The 23,687-nt window shown below is 34.1% G+C and overlaps 1 protein-coding gene across 6 annotated transcripts in view; it reads left to right on the plus strand.

Annotated features, from left to right (window-relative positions):
• LOC149962084 (cyclin-dependent kinase 17-like) overlaps window positions 1–20,503 on the plus strand; it is a 111,621-nt gene extending 91,118 nt beyond the window's left edge. For all 6 annotated transcript variants that reach the window (XM_090178316.1, XM_090178340.1, XM_090178332.1 and 3 more), the window contains 11 exons: window positions 6,742–6,860; window positions 8,346–8,474; window positions 9,812–9,868; window positions 11,007–11,279; window positions 11,357–11,480; window positions 11,591–11,651; window positions 11,992–12,051; window positions 12,131–12,365; window positions 12,434–12,524; window positions 14,498–14,587; window positions 17,976–20,503. In XM_090178316.1, the coding sequence (XP_090034442.1) occupies window positions 6,742–6,860; window positions 8,346–8,474; window positions 9,812–9,868; window positions 11,007–11,279; window positions 11,357–11,480; window positions 11,591–11,651; window positions 11,992–12,051; window positions 12,131–12,365; window positions 12,434–12,524; window positions 14,498–14,587; window positions 17,976–18,013 (1,277 nt within the window). In that variant the 3' untranslated portion in view covers window positions 18,014–20,503. The remainder of the gene's footprint in view (window positions 1–6,741; window positions 6,861–8,345; window positions 8,475–9,811; window positions 9,869–11,006; window positions 11,280–11,356; window positions 11,481–11,590; window positions 11,652–11,991; window positions 12,052–12,130; window positions 12,366–12,433; window positions 12,525–14,497; window positions 14,588–17,975) is intronic.
• Window positions 20,504–23,687: the final 3,184 nt, after the last annotated feature.

The raw sequence follows: 23,687 nt of genomic DNA on the forward strand, positions 1-23,687 counted from the left end.
AAATCTAGCCTTTTTTTGGGTTGAGAATAAGAGTTATTTCGGGGGGTCTAATCCCTCGTTGCAGTTTCCCAGCAACTTGGCCCTATTAAAGAACACTATACAAAAATATTTCCACTATAGCGAAATCTTACGGTACTTTTCCAACTACAAAATCCTAATCCTGAGATATTTATCATACAAATATTTCTATACTTCTACATTTTATCAATTTATATAACATTCTGTTTTGATATAAAAATATTATTTTAACACACTTATAGTAAACAATCTTTTTAAATACAAAAACTTCGAAATGTAGTAATTTTAAATAAAGGTGATCGAAATTTATTCCATAGAGACTTTATAGCTGGCTTTAACGTCCCACGTAGAACCTACACCTGTGATGACGTCACTCTTAGTTAAATATACCCAAAGAGACATGCTTATGGAATAATATTATAGACTTATAATTTTAGTGGACTTTATATAATTTTACATTTTTATCGGGATTTCGCGTATTTCAGGATTTTAAATTTGATTTCTAGATTTTTAATATATATTTTCTACGTGGTCTTGGGAATTTCTAACGAATTTTCAATCACTTGGAATGAATTATATTTAAATTATTTTAATTATATTATTAATAATTTGTATATATTTGTTAATAATAATAATACTTATTAAAAATATGCATGTGTATATCGTTGTTAATAACAATTATTAATAAAAGTTCATTTATATCGTTGTTAGTAACAATTATTATTAACAATATTCATATTTATATCGTGGTTAATAACAATAAAATATTCATATTTATATCGTGGTTAATAACAATAAAAATATTCATATTTATATCGTGGTTAATAACAATAAAATATTCATATTTATATCGTGGTTAATAACAATAAAATATTCATTTTTATATCGTTGTTAATAACAATAAAAATATTCATATCGTTAATAATTATTATTAAAAAAATATATATATATAGTTAATTATTATTATTATTATTATTAAACAAATTAATATATATATCGTTGTTAATTATTATTATTAATAATAATAATTACATCGTTGTTTAACAACCATAACGACCTAATTAAGATTATTTAGAAGAATATTCGCAATGAAAGCAATTTCTGTAGCAAAAGCACACGTTTGCTTGTACGGGATAAATCTTTAAGCTAGCAAGATCTCCAAAAGACGGCGCCACTGTGTATTCGCAATGTAACCCCGCAGCCTACTGAATATTAAAGACGGGGCCCGCCGGGAGTAGCAAGCCCGAGATTGGTTACATTTCCCATTGCATTTTGGTACGACGCGATGACAACTCCTCCTAGCGGAGAGAGTGGATGGATTTTAGTCTTATTTTTAGGCTTATTGCGACGAGCTCTGCTAACTTCCGCGAGATAATTAAGCCAGATTAAAGTCGCTAGAAATGTTTACTAGATGGCACTCGAAGAGCATTAACAGGTGAAAATTCGTAATTGCGTTTGCTTTGTTTTCAGTTTGGATAGATTAAGAAGGCGGCGCTGTTGAGATATCGTTTGCAGTAAGCGTATTGAGAAAGGGTTTTCTAAGTTTTACAAAGAACGAATTAGGTTGTGAACTTCGAGGTTTATTTGTGGAAATGAAGTTTATTTGAAGGGCCACCACACCTTTGGTTGAATTTAATAGTCCTTGAAGAGGGAGGAGCTAGTCATTTTCGCCCAGATTTTTTTAAATCGCAATTGTGACCCTTTAAGATGACCCAATGCTAAGTTGCCTATTTGGCTCGCTAGAGGGCCTTATATATTTGGTTACGACGTGTAAATGATTTTTTTAAATCATTGGATTTAATTCTCATTTTATTTATATAATTTCATGAACATTTGCACTAAAATTGTTGCCATAGCAATGCTTAAAAATCAGAACAAAATAATAACGATTAACAATTAAAATTAATTCAGATCAATTTAAATTTGGGTTTACGTTACCAGTGAATACCAATTTTCAATATACTTTTGTGAGGGAAAGATGAATACAGTGTTTAAATAATTAAAATCAAAAATTATTAAAAATCGTATTTTTATTTAAAAAAAATAAAATTATAGCTATCAGTAATTATTTCGTCTAACTCACACACTTTTGCAATGAGTTTTATAAACTTCTGCTTTTACTTTTAAGAGTAAAATTTTCAAAGCTTGGAAATTGAATTTATATTGAATTTTATTACTTTCGTGACCAACGCTTTAAGCTTTTTTTTTTTGGCAGTGGGACGTAGTTTTTTTTTGGAATGTTAAGCTCTTTGTAAACGAACAGAAAGATCTGTTTTAAAATTCAGTTACTTTAAAATACAGCAGACCAGCGAAATATGTAGTTCTAAATTTAGCAACGCGGCTGGCTCCAGCTGATAACGATAAACCAAAAGAAAAGCAATGGTTAAAATTCTTCAGAGATTCTTTTCAGAATTATTCCGAAAATTGACAAAATGTGGTCTACCGTAATAAGCCCTTTTTTCAGACGTTTCATTTCATTTTTTACTTACATTGTTAGTTTAATAGCATTTAAATTAAGTAATATTTAATAGAAATAAATCTCATAAAATATCGAAGATTTTATCTCCGACTTTCGTGGCGCATGCTCCGAGCGACGTAAGATAATTTATAGCAGAGTTGCCACACGTCAGGGAAAAGTCAGGGAATTTAAAAACGGGCCAAAAACGTCAGGTAATTTTAAGGATTTGTAAAAATTCAGGGAAAAGTCGGGGAATTCAATTTTATCTCGGCACTTTATGAAGGTAATTTTACTCTAGATCTATGACAAATTTTATGATTATCATTTATTTTCTTGAAAGTTTTGCTAATTTTTTCAATATTGCAATAACATTTTTATTGAAATATAAGTCTATTTAAATTTATTAATTTCTGATAAAAGTAAAATATAAAATAAACATTTTGGCCTTAAAAAGTCAGGGAAAATCTCTTAAAATGGTCAGGGAATATGAATCTAAAAATTTTGTGGTAACCCTGTATAGGGGTGACAGGCAGAAGAAATTCTGGGCCACGAATCGAGTGCCGTTGCGGGAAAACCCAATAGCGTTTTGTGGCGCCATCTTCAGCACGGTCGGATTATAAATATTTTCCATTTTGGAAATCTGAGACTGATATCAAAAATTTAAAGAGTGCTTCGTATTTCCAATGTTAAAAATGAATTAATAGATTTATTCTATTTGATTTTTAAATTCTTAGCCCCAATTTCGGTATTTTGGTAGATCTGGCATTTCCGGATTTTTCGAGATTTCTTAGGTAAACACTTTTAGCAACCAACGACAAATTTGTAATCGCAAACTGATCCCAATGAGCAGTTTAAAAAAAGCTATTTCCGAATCCGTTGAGAAATATTTACTTTATCAGACATAATCTAATAATGTTACTAGCTCTCAGTAAAACATTCCCCAAAGTGCAGGGCTCGTACACGACCTGGAAAACCTGGAAAGTCAGGGAATTTAAAAATGTTTCCAAAAGGTCAGAGAATTTGAAGATGACCCAAAAAAATCTGGCAAATAAATTTTTGAAAGATGTAAATAATAAATATTTATCAAACAAGATTTTACCTCAAACCATTCATTTATTCTACCAAAAATTTGGCAATTCGGTCAGGGAAAACCTGAAAATGTCAGGGAATTTAATAGTCCAGGGGGGGTGAAAAGATGGTAATCATTTGATTTGGTGGAGAACTGTAGCGCCATCTATCCTAAGACAGGGTTCGTGCACGACCTGGAAAAGTCAGGGAATTTGAAAATGTTTCCAAAAGGTCAGGGAATTTGAAAATGATTCCCAATGGTCAGGGAATAGTCAGGGAAATTTAAAATGGTCCAAAATAGTAAGAAAATTTTAAAATGACCCCCAAAACAAACCCGGCAAATAAATTTTTGAAAAATGTATTAAAAATACACAATTGACATTTTTCAAGATTTTACCTCAAAACATTCTACAAAAATGGTCAGGGAAATTTGGCAATTTAGTCAGGGAAAACCTGGAAATGTCAGGTAGTTTAATTCCGGAAACTTTGTACGAACCATGTAAGAAATACGAACTATTATTCATTTTATTTTGCTAATGGCGGCTTAAATTTTGATCGATTCATCTAAATTATCTAATTATTATTTGAAACATCTTATAATAGAAAAGTGTAAGTTAATTAGCGGTCTGCAGTATCTGGAAGGAATATATTTTTCTTTACCATCGCACGGCCAACTATGCACACGAGTTACCGAATCGAAGTTGGCTGTGAAAAGGTAGTCACTTGATTTTGTTTTCCCATTTTAACAAGTTGGCTATGACCCAATTTACTTTATAGTTTCGCCTATTCCGGAAATTATGTACGAACCCCGAAGTGACAAACTTATGAAACAATATTATAGACAGGGTTAAAAAAACGTTTTTTTTTTTCCATAAAGCCCAACCCAGTGGGTTTTTTAGTGGGTTTTTCGTGGTTTTTTTTATTCGGGTGGGTTTTTTATTTTAGTATACTATTTCCATATTTGTATTACATGATATGTCAAAAAAAACCCAAATCAAGAGAAATTAGAAATGTCTTATGTCGAGCCCTGCTAAAAAAGATTGTAGGGACTAGCTATCGTCTGCTAGGTAGGCTGCTTATCTTTTATTTTGTCAGAAAAAGCTGAAAAGCTTGTAAAAGTGTACAGATACTGCAAAGGCAGCAAAGCTGAACCAAAGGACTGGTAGAAATCTGAAGTCATAAGTCTCAAGTCAAAATTATTAAGTTTACAAGCCGGTTAACTTTGTAAATTACTATTAATTAACTATATATATTAAAGTGATCATTGCACCTTGAAAAAAATGTATTTTCATTAAAATATGAAATTTCAAAGTGGGTTTTTCTCAGGTGGGTGGGTCCGGGTCGGGGTTTTTTTTATTTCGAACCCTGATTATAGACTTATGTTAGTACGGAAAAAGGTAAACGTTGTAAGTAAGTCTTGGTATCCTGGTGTGACTGTAAATGAAAGGCACTTTCTCGCAGATGTCCGAAGTTGGAAACATCTGTGTTTGCGTTTGATCCCATTTCCCTCGAGGCTGCTTTCATCTCTTCACAGTTTTCTCTCTTCGAGCTGGGCAAACCTTTGCGGAACGGGGCAAAACATCCGTTTCTAGCCTTTTAAAGAGAGGAAGGGTAACCTTAGATTTAAAGATGTTTGCTTCTTTTATATGTTTGAAAGGCCGCGTTGCTGTAGCTACCGATCCGCTTTCCTGATTTGGTTTTTTTCCCCCGTTGTTTGTAAACATTCGTGAAAAGATTTTTCTGCGTTTTGAAGGCGCTGTGGATTAGGCCTAAATGTATGTCGGTGTTTACTCGGTTCGATGTGAATAGACTAGTTTAGCTGGACATATTTTGGGAAAGGGGTTTATTCTGATTCGAAATATTCGATCTTTTTTGAGGCCGAGTACTCGAACTCGACCTCGAATAATTAATTACCGAGTACCAAAAAATTGCATATTCGGGTACCCGATTACTCGAATAAAATGCTCTCTAAACTCGTCGAGTATTTGGGGGGGTTTTTTTTTTAACCAAAAGGGGGTTTTTACCACTTTTTGGGGGAAATAAACGGTGGTTCATTTAAATTAAAGGAATATTTTTCAGCATTGAAAGTTACTTTATACTACTTTTAAATTTAATTTCATAATTACTTGAATAAAATTACTCCTAATCAAGTACTCGATAACCCGACTCGTTAAAAATATTGTTCGAGGTATTGTTTTAGTTACTCGATAAAAGAGTTTCCCCTTAATCAAGTACTCGACTCGAATAAGAGCCCTTAATCAAGTACTCGATTAATTGATTCGCCTTCAATATTACTCAACTCGAATACTCGATGAAAAAAATTGATACTCGATGGCCTAAAACCACTACTCGCACAGCCCTAATTATGGAGTCTCCGCTAATGGCCTATTTCGTGGAATGTTCATGATTATAGTTTTGGCGATTCGAGAGGTTAGCTCACTGCCGTGAAATGAATTGCACTCGGTCAGACTAGTCCACTTCTGGTGGAGGGGGAATATATATCCGTCTCGTCGCGCCATCTAACGACCGCCAATAGAACTAATTATTTTATAGCGTAAATTATAGTATCAGAGTTATTCAACTTTAAGAGGTTAATTTCGGGTGGCGCGTATAAGTTGGACTTGCTTTCCTCAAATTGCAATATATCGTTATTGCGCGGAAGCGCCATCTATGTAACATATTTATTAATTTTGTTAATTAAATTTAGTAAATAGTCATAATTTTAAATATATATTGACTGAAAATATTTCGTCATTTTCTAAATAAATTGTAAATTATTTTCTTAATTAATCCACCTCGCCATGTTTGAACTTATGGTGGGACCCTCGCTTTTAATACTGGTATAACCTCCTTAAAGTTGAATAACTCTGATAGTATACTGAATAAAGGTTGTACACTACGAGACGTCATCTATTGAATCTTAATATTTTAATATTATTTAATTTACCTTTAAGTACAATACTTTTAGAAATAAATAAGATAAAATAATTGATACCATGAAATATTATACATAACCTTTTATGCGTAGTTTGTAGTACCAGTTTAGATGGCGCCAAACAGCGCAATGCATTTTCCCCATTGCTTGAAACTGACAAAAGAGTCACTTAAAAAAACCGAGAGTACGCTGACCTCTCCTTTAAAAGATCTGGATCGAAGCGACGTTTTTAAACCTGGATTTGTTTTGTCTCCTTGTCTAGGTGTTGTGCAGGAACATCCGCGAATCGGATCAGATGGCGAAAGCGAAGAAGCGTCCGGTGCCTCCGATGAAATCACATCACCAGTCAAGCTACGTCCAAAGAATAGGAGAGTCGGACAGGTAAATTTCGAAAGCAGGGAGTGGACATAAGGATATTTTGTTAGTAGTCAGCCTGACTAGTTAGCCTCCTATCTTAATTTATTTTAGTAGTCACTGACTAGTAGGGGTAAAAAGGGAGTATAAAACTAAAGGACAACTGGTACGTAGTTATAGGTAATAGTTAAGTGTAGGGAGCTGTTGGTTCGCGTGGCTTGAAGGACTTGCCACCACCCTCCTACGCATTGTAACCCGGCCACCTGAATAGACCATTCTATAAAATACTACTTTTGTGTATAGAGAGGCAGAAGGTTTGGCCAGATTTTTCATAACCAGGGAGGCTCATAAAAGGAGTATCTGGAAAACCTGCCAACCTAATTGTCTGGATAAATAGTGGATTGTTGATAAACATCCTACTCATTTAACGGTTATAGTTTTATACAAACCATTATAAATAGTTAATTGACTATATCTCATTGATTTGGTACATAGTTCAGCTAAGGACTTACTATATTTTTAAATATACTATCTTCACGTAGGTTACCTTAGCTATATTTTGAAAATCGACTTTATGGGTGACACTTCAGAAAATACCAATCAATTAGGAATAAGCATAAGCAGAATTTTTAAAACCAAAGAATAAATAGGTTTGCAAGTTCTACTGAAGTAGCGCTATGTTGTCTTAGTGAAAGTATTTGGAATGTTTAGCTAGGAATTTATAGAAAGGTCTATTAATGGCTTTAAAAGTCGCTTGATGACTTGGGTCTAAGGTGGTGCCTTGGGTATTAGCCTAGCTAATTATTATTATTATTATTAGATTATCTTTCAGACAGTCAACATGTTGCGAAATTGAGCGAGCCATTCTGTATTGAAATATTAAGCAGCGCGCGCTTTAAAATATAACGCTTTTACAAGTAATTACAGACTGGCTCCTATTACAAAACCGTATCTCTGAATTCAAATCTAGGGTACTGAGTACTATATTATCTATTTTTTCGGGGTTGTATGAAATCAAGTGATTTGTTTTAAAAAAATCATTGATTTAAATTAATGTATTTATGAAAATGTATAAAAGTAGACTCTAGTTTAGCTTTGTCAATTCAGAAACAAAACTAAATTACGTTTGGTTTTTAAATAATTAAAATTAATTTAAATTTTAGTTTACATTACTGCTCCATTCAAATTATTAATCAATTTGTAAAGAAAAATCAATAAAATCAAAATAATTAAAAGCATTAAAAATGAATTTTTAAGAAAATCTAAAGAAATCAACAACATCTACTTGGAATGCTTATCCTGGCGTATCGCGTATGGTTAGATCACTCTGACTCAGAGAAAAAATCCCCTCTGCGCGCGCTCCTCTCTCACGTTGTTGTTTGTTAAGGTAACATAGTGACGTCAAAAAAACCGTCAGCCACATCGAGACGAAAATCTGCCGCGATAAGCATTCCAAGGTATGGATTCCCGCGTTTTGTCAAGCTTAACTGTACGATTTCTTTTCGTAAATAGCAACAGGATATTAGTAAACGCCTGTCGTTGCCGGCCGATGTTCGTCTTCCCGAGAGTTTCATTGCCAAACAGTCAGTCAGTCCTACGCTGGATGGCCCCATTAGCCGGACCATGAGGAGGCAATCTCTGGTACGTTCTACCCAACAAATGTCCTAAACACGAAGCGTTTAGGCTTCAGATATTTTTGGGGATTATTTTAGATTTATTTAAATATCTTTAATTTCTTTGATTTTTTTGAAAACATATTTTATTTCAAATACTTCCGTAAATTTTTGAGATAATTATATTATATTTTTGGGTTTGTTTCATGCGATTTTCATGAAGATACATGTAGTTTTTTTTTAGAAATTTTGATGATATTTTTACGATAATCTTGAGAAGGCAGGATTTTTGCATATAAATTTAATTTTCAGAGGTTATTTTATACAATTTTCACGAAGAAAATTTCTTAGGTTTTTTTTAGATATATTTAATTTTCCTCTAATATTTCTTAGGGTTTTTTAGATATATTTTATTTTCCTCTAATATTTCTTAGGGTTTTTTGGGATATATTTAATTTTCCTCTAATTTTTTTTAGGGTTTTTTAGATATATTTAATCTTCCTCTAATATTTTTTAGGTTTTTTTAGATATATTTAATTTTCCTCTAATATACGATTTTCATTTGAGATATTTATGTATAATTTTCAGTGTATTTTTTAAAAGAATTTTAATATGATTATGGAAAAATACGTTTTACATAAATATCAGTACTAGTGTTGTTAATTTTCCGGAATAATAGAATGCGGAAAAATATCCCGAAAGTTTTCCGAATTGCGGAAAATTGAAACATTAATTACTTTTTAAGGGTTTTATCGATATAAAATGTCTAATATCAGTAAACATACTACAAAACATTAACAGTGTCACATTGTTAATCAGTTTTAAGATAGTCTAGAGGTTTAGTTTTACTCTTAGATTCGAAAATTTTTAATTTGAAAACAATATTAGAATAATCACGGAATTAAAACTTATTTTATTCTTTTCGGAAAATTTTCCAACTTACAACACTAATCAGTACTATATTAGTTATATAATATAGTTTTCGGTGTTATCTTTATAATTCTTTCTAAGTTATTGTACGATTTTCCGATAGTTATTAATGTGAACCACACACAAGACTAATTTAAGATTCCATCACGTTATCAATATTTCGCCCAAGGCTGTCTTTTAAATAGTTTCTTTTAGTCGAGAAAAACAGACATAATTTAAAACAAATGATTTTATCTTCCGGGATTAATACCTAAGGTCAAGCTTAAGTGACTTTACGCTTAGCAGGAAGTACTTAGCGTCTAAACTACGACAATCTATTCCTTCAATCAATTTGTATTAAGTCTAGTCTTTTCGCAAACCCCATTCTACGGCTCCCACGTGTTTGTACTCGTTTATGACGTCAGTAACAAATAAATTTTTTTTCCATACTTATAGTCTGAAATAGGCTTTGGTCGAATGGAAACCTACGTCAAACTTCACAAACTAGGAGAGGTAAATGTATAGTTTTTTTTTTGTAAATTTTTGTATTCATTACCAATATAGTTTTGTGCCATTTTCGAAATTAAACAAATCATTGTTCCATTTAGTTGCGCTGAATTACTGTTAATTTTGTTTTTGTTTTTAACTTCGTTTTGACGTAAATGGGATTTATGTCAGGAAGGGGGCTAGTAAATATTTTTACGGAATTCCCCATGTAGAAATCTTGACTAGTTATCAAAATATTTTTCAATATTTTGATAAGTTTCAGATTTGTACTATTCGGTTAATTTACATTTCATAGAACAATATTGCTAATATTGTTTTGTGTAGTTCGTTTTTGACACGCGGCTCAATTCATAAGTTTAAAATATATATATTTTTGATAAATTATTTATTTCTTTAAAAGTTCTGGTCATTTATAAACGTTTTACTTCTAACGTTGCACTGAAATCGTTTTTAAAATGTAAGTTGAAGTAAATTAATAAATTCTTAAACTATAGTAGAAGTTAATTTTGAGCTATGTGTTTGGCTGTAAAATCGTGCCCATTGAAATCACACTCGCGCCTGTAAGCAACAAGTTTTAATTTTTATGTCCTTCGTTTGACTACAAACTGATTTTTCGAAATGATTCCGGGTTTACGTATACTTTACATGCCATTGATTAACATTTAGGCAGGGTGACTAGACTTCCTATATTTTTAATGCCTTCCTATAAATTCCGTTATTTTTACCTATTTTCCTATATTTCCACGATCTTCTGAAATTGAGATAACTTTTAAGTATGTGTCATAGAACATGTAGTCAAAAAACTGCCCCTTTCGAACAAAATCTTGAAATCCGCTCAGTGATCCAATAATACAAGGAAGCAGTGTACAAAAAATTATCAATATTCAAGGTGATTCGAGTCAAAGTATACCGATATGCAGTAATTACCTTATTATTTTCCTATTTAGTTTCCTATATTTTTCTATAATTCGCTTATTTCTATACCTATAATTCGCCTCTAAAATTCCTATTTTTCCTATAAATTTTTCCAAGACTTTCCCTGGTCACTCTGATTTATGTTTTGTCACTTGTACCAGAAACAATGCCAAATGGTATGAAATACATGTTAATATTCAAAATACCGTTTTATTTCTCGTTTCTGTAGGGGACTTATGCCACAGTGTACAAAGGAAAAAGTAGACTAACAGACAATTTAGTAGCTCTCAAAGAAATTCGCCTAGAACACGAAGAAGGGGCTCCATGTACAGCAATACGAGAAGTGTCCCTTCTGAAAGATTTAAAGCACAACAACATAGTAACGCTTCACGATATCGTCCACACGGAGAAATCTTTAACGTTAGTCTTCGAGTACCTTGAAAACGATTTAAAACAGTATATGGATTTCTGCGGAAATAGTTTACATCCTGTTAATGTGCAGGTAAATTACTACAAACCCCAAAATAATTTTCCAAAGAATTTTAACGCCAATAAATAAATTTCTTCTCTCCCATGCAGTTGTTCCTGTTCCAATTGTTGCGTGGCTTGGCGTACTGCCACAAACGAAAAGTGCTTCATCGTGATCTCAAACCTCAAAACCTCCTGATCAACGAGAAGGGAGAGTTGAAACTGGCTGACTTCGGTAAAACTTTGTTTCCTGTTTTTTTACATGTTGGAATTCTTGACACCCTCTGCTTATCATATATTTACTGTTTTTATTTGCTTTTAACATACTTTATTGTTTTTACGCAGGTTTAGCGAGAGCAAAATCCGTTCCAACAAAAACATACTCTAATGAAGTAGTCACATTATGGTAATTATATATATATATATATTTTCCCTTTTTAAAATGGAGATTTACATAGTTTCGCGATGGTGAGCCCTATTTTGAGGTTTTTAAATCTTAAAAATAGCTGTTTACGGGATCTAACAGTATTTATTATTGTTTGGATTGAGTTAACATTTATGCTATCTGTTTATCATCTATCGCTGTTGGCAAACTACTTAGTATTACTTGTAGGCTAGTGTCAATTGAACTAAGACTCCTGTAGCGATCCCTAGAGACTAAACTATTACTGCCAAATCGTGCATTATTATTAGCCTAATCTATGTGAAACTTAACAGAACTAAATGACAATGCCTTTCAATTTCAGGTATAGACCCCCTGATGTTTTATTAGGATCTACAGACTATTCTATGTCAATAGATATGTGGTAAGTAGCCCGATGACTGTGGTTCCTTCTGGTAAAAAAGTCTGTATGAAGTTGTCTAATTTGAAGTGTTTCGTTGTAGGGGTGTTGGATGTATATTTTACGAAATGGCCAGTGGACACCCTCTCTTTCCCGGTTCGACAGTTGAGCATCAGTTACACTTAATATTTAGGACGTTAGGCAGTCCGACGGCGGAAAACTGGCCTAGTTGCACCAATCTCGAAGAATTTCCTAATCAGTACGAGCCAAAACCTTGGACCAACAAAGTTTTGAGGCTAGGGAATGATGGCATTGATCTACTCATGGGCTTTCTTAAGGTTTGTGGCCAGTTGCTTCCATCAAATTTTTAAATTGTTGGGTTAATCAAGGTATTGGGTTGTTGCAGTATGAACCTAAAGTGCGTCTATCTGCGGCAGAGGGCATGAAAAGTTCATATTTTGATAATTTGGGACCGAGCATTCACCTCCTTCCAGACAGTAAGTGTTTATTTTCAATGCATCTATACGTAAGTCTGTAACATTGCTCCGAGTATGTCTCTGTGATAATTTAAAAAAATACCCTTTAGCAAGGCGCTGTGAAACGAAACCAGCTTGCAATGACTGATTGCTTTTATTTAGTTTGCTTAGTTACACATCAGGGTGGCTACTTTAGCAGGGTTCATACAATATTTCAAAAACCATTTCCCTGATATTTCCAGGTTTTCCAGAGTAGTTTTGAATATTTTCCAGGTGTACTTATTAAAACAATAGGGGTCTCCATAATGTTAAAAGCATTACTGTTACACTTTCTAATATAATATAGTCAAGATTGAACGTATGAGGTATGAATTCAATACTAAGTAATAATTTCAGTAATACTGAAACAAATTGAACATAATTTGGAGTTCTCATAATTATTTTCCCTGATTGCCCTGATTTATCAGGAAAATTTTAATTTTCGCTGCCTTTTTGGGTGAAGTGAACTACAGCGGCCTCATTGAATTTTATATTAATTTTGGTTGCGCCTGATAGACCTTGTCACGTAGATGCCGAGGGTATTTTTTATGTTGGCCGCAAATGATTATTTAATTTTTTAATGTAATTTTAAAAAATTCTCATTTTTGGGCATTTTCACGTGTTTCGTTGTACTTATTTCCGTCTTGTGTTCGCCGACACCACAGTTTCGATGTCCTAATAATTTCCACGTGATATTCCCGTACTTTATAAAATCAATTACAGTTTTTGTTCATTTTCTAGATGTTTTGTATTTTTGGGCCACATTCAAACGCTTTTTTCTGGTTGATATTAAAAGTATATACTTGATGCGTAAGGCTTGGTACTGTCCTCTAGGTCGCGTTATAGATGGCCCATCGCTTTTTTTTAGTATGGGGTTGGGGAGGCGCCGCGCCCCCCTAGCGCTTGAGGGAAGTGAGTGCGCGGCGCCGTCAGGCGCCAATACGGAGAATTTAGTAACGTCTTTTATGTGTTTTGGAAGCAAACCTGTTCTCATTTTTGTTACTATTTAAGTTGATACGATTTCACTAGGTACGATTACAGAATGGGGCTGGGGCGCGTCAAAAAAAGTGGTGGCGACGGATACACGACGGAACTATTTTTTAGAAAAACGTTACTAATCCCCTAAAATGACTACTTTTTTAAAATTTAGTTAATTAAAATAATAATCATTTGCGGCCCCAAATAAATAGTTTCGTAATCTACGCGTCAAGTGCTACATTCTCCACCAAAAAAAATTACATGAGGCCGCTGTAGTTCAATTTTGCCGTTTAATTTTAATAGTTAACTCTAAAAAATCTTTGACTGTAAAATGTTCTTGTGAGTAAGGATGCACCGATATATCGGCCTATTTTTCTAATATCGATATCAGCCAAATATCAGCTTAAAAGAAGTCGATATTGGCCAATACCTGTATTAGAAAAATATTTTTAAATAAGAAAATTATCGATTAATGATAATATTTTATTTGATTGGCCGCGCCACGGATGCCAGAGTACAGAAGCTAGATCATACCTTTTTTTAGACAGGAGGTTACGAGTGTAAACAAATATGATATTCGATTTGTGATCACAAATATGTATCACGTAAAATGAAAAGGAACATTCAGCAGCTCTTGCTAACTTTTTTTCGTGATAAATTAGAATAAAATGGTATGACAGTGTACTGAACCCTCTTTTACAAGCATTTTATCATATACACTACTGTTGTGATAGATAACTTGGTTAATATCAGCCGATATATCTGCTGTACCCATATCGGTGCATCCCTACTTGCGGACCCATCCAGTCCCATCATATTCATGTTTGCATTCTAGTTTGGCCACTACAACTTAGCTGACCCTGTGAATACTTCTTGTTTGCTTCAGAGACCTATTCGAAACTTATTATGTTTGGAGACTTAAATTTCAACATTTGAATCTATGTAAAGAAACTAAGCAATTCATTTTCTTTTTCCAGCTGCGTCTATATTCAGTCTACCTGGTATTCAATTCCAAAAACCTCATCCGGAGAGTGGAGTAAGGCTACCGGATTGGCCCAAGTCTTCGAGTGAGTTTAACAAAAGTTTTCTTATTCCCAAAACCCAAAAATCCACTTTCATTGTCATGATTGTTGGCGAAGAACTTAGTGGCATGAATAACTGTAATCATAGTTGCGCATTGCTTAATTTTTTTGGGTGAAGTGTAGTACAGCGGCCTCATCGAATTTGATATTAATTTTGGTTGCGCCTGATAGACCTTGTCACGTAGATGTCGAGGGTATTTTTTATTTTGGCCGCAAATGAGTATTTAATTGTTTAATTTAATTTTTTTAATTTAAAGAATTTCTCATTTTCATTGAATTTTATATTAATTTTGGTTGCGCCTGATAGACATTGTCACGTAGATGTCGAGGGTAATTTTTATTTTGGCCGCAAATGATTATTTAATTGTTTAACTTAATTTTTTTAATTTTAAAAATTTCTCATTTTCATTGAATTTTATATTAATTTTGGTTGCGCCTGATAGACCTTGTCACGTAGATGCCGAGGGTAATTTTTATTTTGGCCGCAAATGATTATTTAATATTTTAATGTAATTTTAAATTTCTAATTTTTGGGCATTTGCACGTGTTTTGTTGTACTTATTTCCGTCGTGTGTTCGCCGGCAACACAGTTTCGGTGTCCTAATGAATTCCACGTGATATTCCCTTTTTGTATAAAATCAGTTACAGTTTTTGTTCATTTTCTCGGTGTTTTGTATTTTTGGGCCACAAAGTGATATTCCCGTACTTTATCAAATCTTTTACAGTTTTTGTTCATTTTCTCGGTGTTTTCTATTATTGGGCCACTATATACTTGATGCGTAAGGCTTGGTACTGTCCTCTAGGTCGCGTTATAGATGGCCCATCGCTTTTTTTAGTATGGGGTTGGGGAGGCGCTGCGCGCCCCCAGCGCTTGAGCGAAGCGAGTGCGCGGCGCCGTCAGGCGCCAATACGGGGAGTTTAGTAACGTCTTTTACGTGTTTTGGAAGTAATTATCTTCGTCGGGTTGTCGCCTACACCACGGCTTGTTACTGTTTGTTTAGGTTTCCACTCTACTAACTTTTTAACATTAAGTTAGTTAATTTAATTATCATTTTCGACCCAAAAACAAAAGTTTCGTAATCAACGCGTCAAGTGCTACACTCTCCGCCACCCAAAAATACAAAAACACGGTAATTTCCTACAATTAGTACATTTTTAACATTAAGTTAATTAATTTAATTATCATTTGCGGCCCAAAAAAATTGTTTCGTAATCTACGCGTCAAGTGCTACATTCTCCGCCACCCAAAAATACAAAACCACGGTAATTCCCTAAAATTAGTACATTTTTAACATTAAGTTAATTAATTTAATTATCATTTGCGGCCCAAAAAAAATTAGTTTCGTAATCTACGCGTCAACTGCTACATTCTCCGCCACCCAAAAATACAAAAACACGGTAATTCCCTAAAATTATTACATTTTTAACATTAAGTTAATTAATTTAATTATCATTTGCGGCCCCAAAAAAAATTAGTTTCGTAATCTACGCGTCAAGTGCTACATTCTCCACCAAAAAAAAACACGAAATTACATGAGGCCGCTGTAGTGCAATTTTGCCATTTTTTTCCCTGGCTTATGGATTATGGTCTAGGGTAGGCCTGTGCGAGTACTCGTCTCTACCTCTTATTATATATTACTCATAGGAGTACCCAAGTCCTTTGCCAAGGCTTAAAAATTACTCTGTGGACTGAGTCCCTAATTTTAGGATGAGACCAACTTACTGTCCAAGGAGTGGTTTTTTTTTCTAATTTTTTTTACGGTAGTTGCATTCAACGGCTCACCACCAGGTGAAATCCCGTAATCGCGCTATGGTAGTTGTTTTTATTATTTATTGTTGGTTTGCCCTTTGGTTTAACGGAGATCGCGTGACTCACCAACCTGGCATCTTTTTCTATTTTTTGTTTATTTCTGCACTCTGCAGTGAAGACAGGACTTTCCTTTGGCTTTAGTTTTTTTACAATAGTCTTAACAAGTTAAGACTTTTAATTTACTTAAACTACTATGAGACTCTTTGAAGTTAGAAGTTGTTCTGTACTGTTAAGACTTGAAATGGGCTCAACCAGAAAATTAAGAATCTAACCGACTCAAACTAATTCTTAAGGACTCGAACGAGTACTCGGGAATTGGAATTGAGACTTTTGGATACAATTCTCCAGGACTTGACTCTACTCGAAACCATAAAAAGAGGACTCGCACACCCCTAGTTTATGGATAATATTGTACAAAATGTTTTTGTATGGTTTGCTGTCATTCATGGTTGTCGGTGTAATAGCGGTGCTTAGTGAAATAGAACATGACTTGCTCATTAGGGAATCCTAGCCATTAAGAATAGTTATAGTGACTGAGGTGCTTGGTAGATAGCAATGTACATATCACAACTGTCAATACCTGGTTTTTTAAATACGCATTAGAGGTAAAAGCTTGCATTTCATTGCGAAAGTTCTTGGCAACTACCATGCTGTATTTTGTATTTATAACCTATTTCCCATATCTTTCCTTTTAAAAATTAACATTCTCTACCCACAACCAATTAACCTCTTTCTTATTTCTAGGTAATACGGGGTAAATAACTTATTACCAAATCTAATCTCCTTCCAATGTGAGCTGTCTATTGAAATTTCTCTTACATTTTCTGCTATTCTGTTGACTGCTGTTCTATTTCTTTCATGATACCTATATTTTAGTTAGGCCTATTCCATAATTCTTACGTAACCATTGAATTGGGAATAGTACCACTAGAATTAGTTTCATTCTGCCCTATTGAGAACTATATCATTTGTCGGTGGCGCCATCCGCTGTTATCGGCGGGAACTATATTCTACTTTGAAAGCGATAGATGGCGCCACCGTATAATAGAGTTGACGGTTGAGTGTGCCGAACTGCCGACTCAAATTTTCTAAATTTCTTTCGCGTAACCACGATTTACGAACGCGCCTATGTAAATCTTGGAGTATTAGGGGATCTTAAAATTAATTTTGCGCGTGAAAATACGCCGCCATGTTAGGGTATAAAAGCAGGTAAATAAGTCTGCTATATCTCACAATGTAAAGGTACTGTCACTCGCAAAAACGTAATTTTGAAATCTGGAAATTATTCCAAATTCAATGTATATAACCTTACACAAGGCTTACTGACTATCTAAATTGGTTCCATTATCATTACAATAGGGTAGTAGCACTCCGTAGCTTTGGCCATGCCCGCCATTTTGGTCGCAAATTTGCATGGGTGACGTACTAGGACGTCACAGTGCCATTACTCTATTGGCTATCACGTATTTTCTTCTTTAACCAAGGCTTATCATACACTTCCATAATAGTTTTAGACGTGGTTTACAGTTCTTGTAACACTAACAGTATCAAACCAATTTTTAGGTCGAAACCGCAGCCGCCGTCAGAGCATGATGCTATGAAATAAAACCACAGAACAATGCAAAGATTACGTCACATTTTCTGTAAAAGTGGGCAGCCCAACATCAGTTGATACTTCTTCATTTCCCAAAAATCCAGTTCTCGATTTTTTTCCCGACAAGGTTTAGGAATCGGTATTTCCCTCTACATCAACAAGCGAGGAAAAAGGGTTAACAACAATAATCCCATCGACTTCGAAAAGTTATATTCTAAACCGTCGTATCATATCAGTGAAACTTCGGTTTCCGAAAAAATTAACCCTTCAAGAAGAGAAAATTTAAAGACTCCATCGCAGGTTTTAATTTAAGACTTTCCTTTTTAAACCAAAAGCATGTTTCAAGCAACGTTTCCCTTTTCCCCGCTTCTATATCAATCCCATTTTCACTTCGTTACGATATTATTAAAGCTGTGTTGAAGCTAACTTCGAGTTTAGCGTAAGATAAAACATGTGCCTATTCCTTGTCCCAACGTAAAATATCCCCCCTGTTAATCTATCGAACACCCCTTATCAAAGTTAACGCCAGGCCCTTTAATTGTTACTACAGAGTTAAACGGTTTTAAAATGGTAAAAAAACCAAGATTAGTCAATGCTCAAAAAAATAGGTGTAAAAGTGATCGGGTCAATTTGCGAGAATTTATTATTTTGAGTTTTTATATTGATACGAAACGGGTGTGCAAATGAATAAAATCCCGGCATATATAGAGATATACTGCCCCTTTTCCCCTCCTTTTACATTTTATGGAAAATTGTTTTATTCTTGACACAGTGATATTATGAAAATCAGCAGGTACTATTTTAAGTTTTAAAATAAGTGGCCATAATTATTTTATATTTTATTCGCAGTACGTTCCTCGATATGTTTCGAATTATTATTTTTTTGCGTATCGAGGGTTAATGACATAAATCCTAATCTAGCCAATTTTTTCGCATTTATTACATTAAAAGCTCACGCCCCATTTTAATTACATCCCTCAGCCTAAAAACTGTTTTTAAGAAATTTACGTATGTACATTTTTCTCATTTTTGTTTTATAATCGTTTATGTATAAAGATTTATCATTGCTTTTGAAAAAATATTTCTCGCGGCCAAAAAAAAACATTTTTTATTTTATTTCGTGTATGAATGAAACCTTACCAGCCTGTTCACTGTCACGAAAAATACGCTAGATGGCGCCAGGTTTTTCACTGTTTTTAACACTGGTAAGGTTAGCTGAATAATTCGCTGCCCGCCATCTATCTGTACTTTTTCTTCATTTTTGTGGTTGTGAATGATTTAGTTGATTTTTTTTTTGTTAAAACTAAAAAGTTGAATTTTTAGTTTAACTCCGAAGAAATCAGGTTATCAGGAAAAAATATTTTGTGTTTGATAGCTGCTAATACGTAGCCGTACCAAGTATAGCTTACTACGACAAATTAACTTGTTTTATTTAATCAAATTTAGTATAATTTCCCAATTTATGAGAAAAGATAAACGAATGAAAAATAAATTACTATTTAAAGTAGACCAAAGTTTTTTTTTTGTTTTTGTAGGCTTATGCATTTATAGATTTTAAAAATACACATATCAATGGTTCTTAAATTTATTTTTTTGTCTTAGATTTGACGCACATTTGTTTCAATGCAAGTGCAATACTTTTTACCACTTAGGTGCTGCTAAAGAAATAGTAATAGTAATATAAATGAATAAATTAACGTTATCAAAAAATAGGGCTCAAGCTTTGAACGTGAATAATACGATCTACTGCCACTGAGTAGCGCAAACAGTTAGTCGATCAAAACGCCTTGTGCCATATTATATTCACTAAGCCTTTGCACCGAGGCTTAAATTTGCTAGGCTAATTTAAACTTATAATTTAACAGTTTTATTAAATTACCGCCCTTTGCTAGATGAAATTTGTAATTTTTAGTTGTACGGAGAAACTATATATACGAAATCACGCCAGTGATTTAGAAAAATAGTTCAAATTGAGATTAAACAAAATGGCCGCCATTTTTGAAAAAAAAAAGGAAACTACGAACTAATAGCAAAATTGCTCAACAAATTAATACACTGTATACAACCAAAAAGAGTAAGCTTTCGAAATTCATAAAATTATAATTCGAATTACGAAAGAATTTTTAATTGGTTTAGTTTTGGCTTTTAATTTTTCATAATATTTTAGAAAATTTTGCACGGTTTGGGTTTTGATGGAATTATCAAAACATCCCGCGCTTTAACGAAGAGTTAATAATAATTAACAAAAATGTTTAGTGTGTTTGAATTAGTTGAATAATAAACAAATGCATTCCAATTAGCGGCTCTATTATACGGTGACCAAATAAAAGTTCGAAAACGGTGAGAGAGATTAAGATACTAAAAGTTTAAGAAATAATAACGAAAAAATTAAATTTTGCATCTGCAGCTCTGTCCCGAGTTCCACTAAAGACTGTTGTCTGTAGCGGTCGGTTCATTGTGTATAGGTTATTTTTCATTAAAATATTTGTGCATGAAAGGCCTGTGGACTTCTTTAAATTTATGTCATTGCGAAGGCAATTGTGTCATAGGTGCTTTTATTGCGTATTAATTTAGCTGTACATTATTGTTTGGATGGAATAGACGCTACAATAAATCATCCTCCCAAGAAATAATATTTCCGAGCGCCAGGACCCCACTGGTTAAAGAGGTTTTCCCCCGAGTTCTTCGGTTTCCCCTTCCACTTTCGCCTCGCAGCAAGAGGAGCCGGGTTCGATCCCAGCTTGTGGCACTGGGTGAAAACTTGGGACTACTCCTTCCGCGTTGAGTTTGCAAGGTCTCTCCCCACTGGTTTAAGGGATTTTCCCCCGAGCTCTTCGGTTTTCCCTTCCATAAAAACTTGTCGAGGTTAACGGTAATAGTTAGTGTAGGGAGCTGTTGGCTCGCGTGGCGTGAAGGGCTTGCCACCACCCTCCTACGCGTTGTAACTCGGCCACCTAAATTAATGGCTTTAAAGGTCGCTTGATGACTTAGACCTAAGGTGGTGCTTAGCTAATTTTTATTATTATTATTAATATTTCCACAAGCGCTATATAAACAATACCTTGCGGGTCCTGGCTCTCGGAAATATTATTTCTGGGCGATTTCCTTTGAGGATGATTTATTGAAGCGCTTATTGCTTCAACAAACAAATAGAAATTCGACGATTCTAACAGAAGCTTATAACATATGAAACGTGCGGGCTCCAGGCGAAAACCACGGTCCAACATTTACACTGCGCCTATCGATGAAAACGTTAAATTTAAATTGGCTAGGGATAGTCATTGGTTAATAAACCATTTAATAATATAATAATCATGTAATAGCTACAGAGAAGTCAGTACTTGACATTTTAGAAACCTGTGAAGGCAAATATTTCATGTTTGCAGCGTTCTGATTCTACGTGATGCAACACTCCTATTCCGCGTGATCCTATATAATTGAAGTAAAATAACAGCTAGGAGCAACTGTTACAAGCACAAGGAGAACGCAGCTAGCCTTTAAACACGCTAACGAAGGGTTGTGTACGAATTTCATTGGACGAGCGTCACGAGCCTTTACGCTGAACGTTTTACGGAAAGGGGGAAGACTATTTCCGATTTTTCCCCTTCCGACGGCAGCAGGCACGTATATTAGTAAGTCATGAAAAGTAGTGCATCGACGTATTTCCCATTTTAGGGTTTATGTTATTCCATTTTGCTTCCGAAATAATATCAATTATGATGTCGTTTTGACTTCACGTAATTAAAGAAATCGTACTGTTAATAGTTAGCAGGCCAATGTGTTAATATTTCAGGGGCGCGTCAAAATTCTTAGAATTCTTCTGTTGATATTGAGAATTCTCGCTTCTCAACATTTTGACGGTCCTTCTCATAGGAAGTGACGTCATCTCTTCTCGCGAATTCTCTTGAGCATTCTCAAAAAGGTGAGAAATTATAAATAACAATGGCAGCTAATATTTTAGTCACTGAAGAAAATAAACAGTATGATAAAATAACCAGTTTGATATTTTTGTGGACGAAAATGAATTTCAGAGAAAACCGAATGGTAAGTTAATTTCCAATGAAATATTTCCTTTTAAAGTGTTGGTTGCACGAAATTTTATTTATGGATAATTATTAATTTATTAGAAAGGGGAAACATTTTCTAGCAAGTACACAAAATTTAATCAAAATCGGTTAGACGGTCTTTGAATTATGATAAAAAGAAGTCAAAATGATGAAATCGAGTTTTTCGGCAAATTTCCTGACTTCTAAAATTATTTTCGGCACCCGTGACGTCAGAAAATGCGAAGCGTATCATTGGCTAATTGTCTGTAATACATTTCTTTACATCTGGGAATAAAAGCAGGTTGAATAAATTATGATTTAAAGGGAATATAACCCGCAAAGCAATATTTACGGAAGACCCCTTCAATATTTCAAATTACCCTGTACAGTGGCGCCAAGCCTTTCTAAAGCCGAAGGCAAGAGTGGCCAGAGCGGCAAACGTTGGTGTTCCACACCTAATACTTGAGGTTATATTCCCTTTAACATCAAGGAAAAATTCCTACGCAGTGGTAATTGAAATAGGCATACCCAAGGCTACGTAGTAGAAAAATGATATGAAACCGAAGGTTCCTCGCGCATAAAAGAAACTTCTACAAGTAAACAGAATAGTCTTAGTCGATAGCTACGCCGCAAAATTTTCCTTTTGAAAACGAAAACATTTGAGAGAGTTGGCCGTTTTCGGTCTATCGAAATCTGGCAGCCTTGCCTGCCTTCCGGCCTGTATCTCCATACCGAAAATGGCCGACGATTACGCCGCCGAAAATATTTTACTAAACTGATCGGTGGTGTTCTTGACCGTTATTTTGAATTATCGACTAAGACTATCCCTCCAATTCAGTTCCTTCTACAGTTTCTATTTGCTACGGAGGATAAAAATTCCCCCAAAATATCTGGATTTTGGGGAGGTAAAAAGGTCCGTTTAGGACCCAAAATGAGTACACTTAGGCTTGGAAATTTGTTTCGACAATGACATTTTTGGAAAGAGAACGTTCAGGGCTTTAAAACAACCCTCATGTGTTCGATTTTATTTCTATTGACTTTTCGTGCAACCAAAACTTAAAATAATAAATAAAATGTTTTCTTCCTTTCATATTAAATTATTTCTTAATAACAAAATATTTGTGCCCTTTACACACGAGCTATGCTTTTGCAGAAGGGCAAGTGTACTAGTAAACACAAAAAAGTAATTAGCGAAATGTAATGTAAAGTACACACAATAAACTATTTGATTTGATTTGATTTCATATATTTACGTGAAATCCTTACATTTGCCAGTTGTCAAATATTAGCGACCGAAAACTATAGTAACGCCCCCTTTGGTTCGCCATTGAAACCTTGATAGGTAGCGCCTAAAGCTGACGCTCTTAGTTTTTCCTCATCGTTATTCGTAAATTTGACTTAATAAATAATGATACTTGCATTTTTATATAATTTTTTGCATCGTTTGCTTATATTTTGATAAGTTATTTAATTTTATTTAATTTGTCTGTAGCAAACGCTAAATCATAGGAGCTACCTCGGAGAAGCTAACGCCTTACGCCACTTCAAACTCGTTTCGGTGGCGAATAGAAATCTCATATTTTGTGCACCTCAGCTACATCTTACAAATAACAGCTACTCTGTAATAAATATTTC

This window comes from Leiobunum rupestre, chromosome 1 (genome assembly GCF_980474605.1).
Source record: "Leiobunum rupestre chromosome 1, qqLeiRupe1.1.hap1, whole genome shotgun sequence".
In the NCBI taxonomy this organism is placed as follows: Eukaryota; Metazoa; Arthropoda; class Arachnida; order Opiliones; family Sclerosomatidae; genus Leiobunum; species Leiobunum rupestre.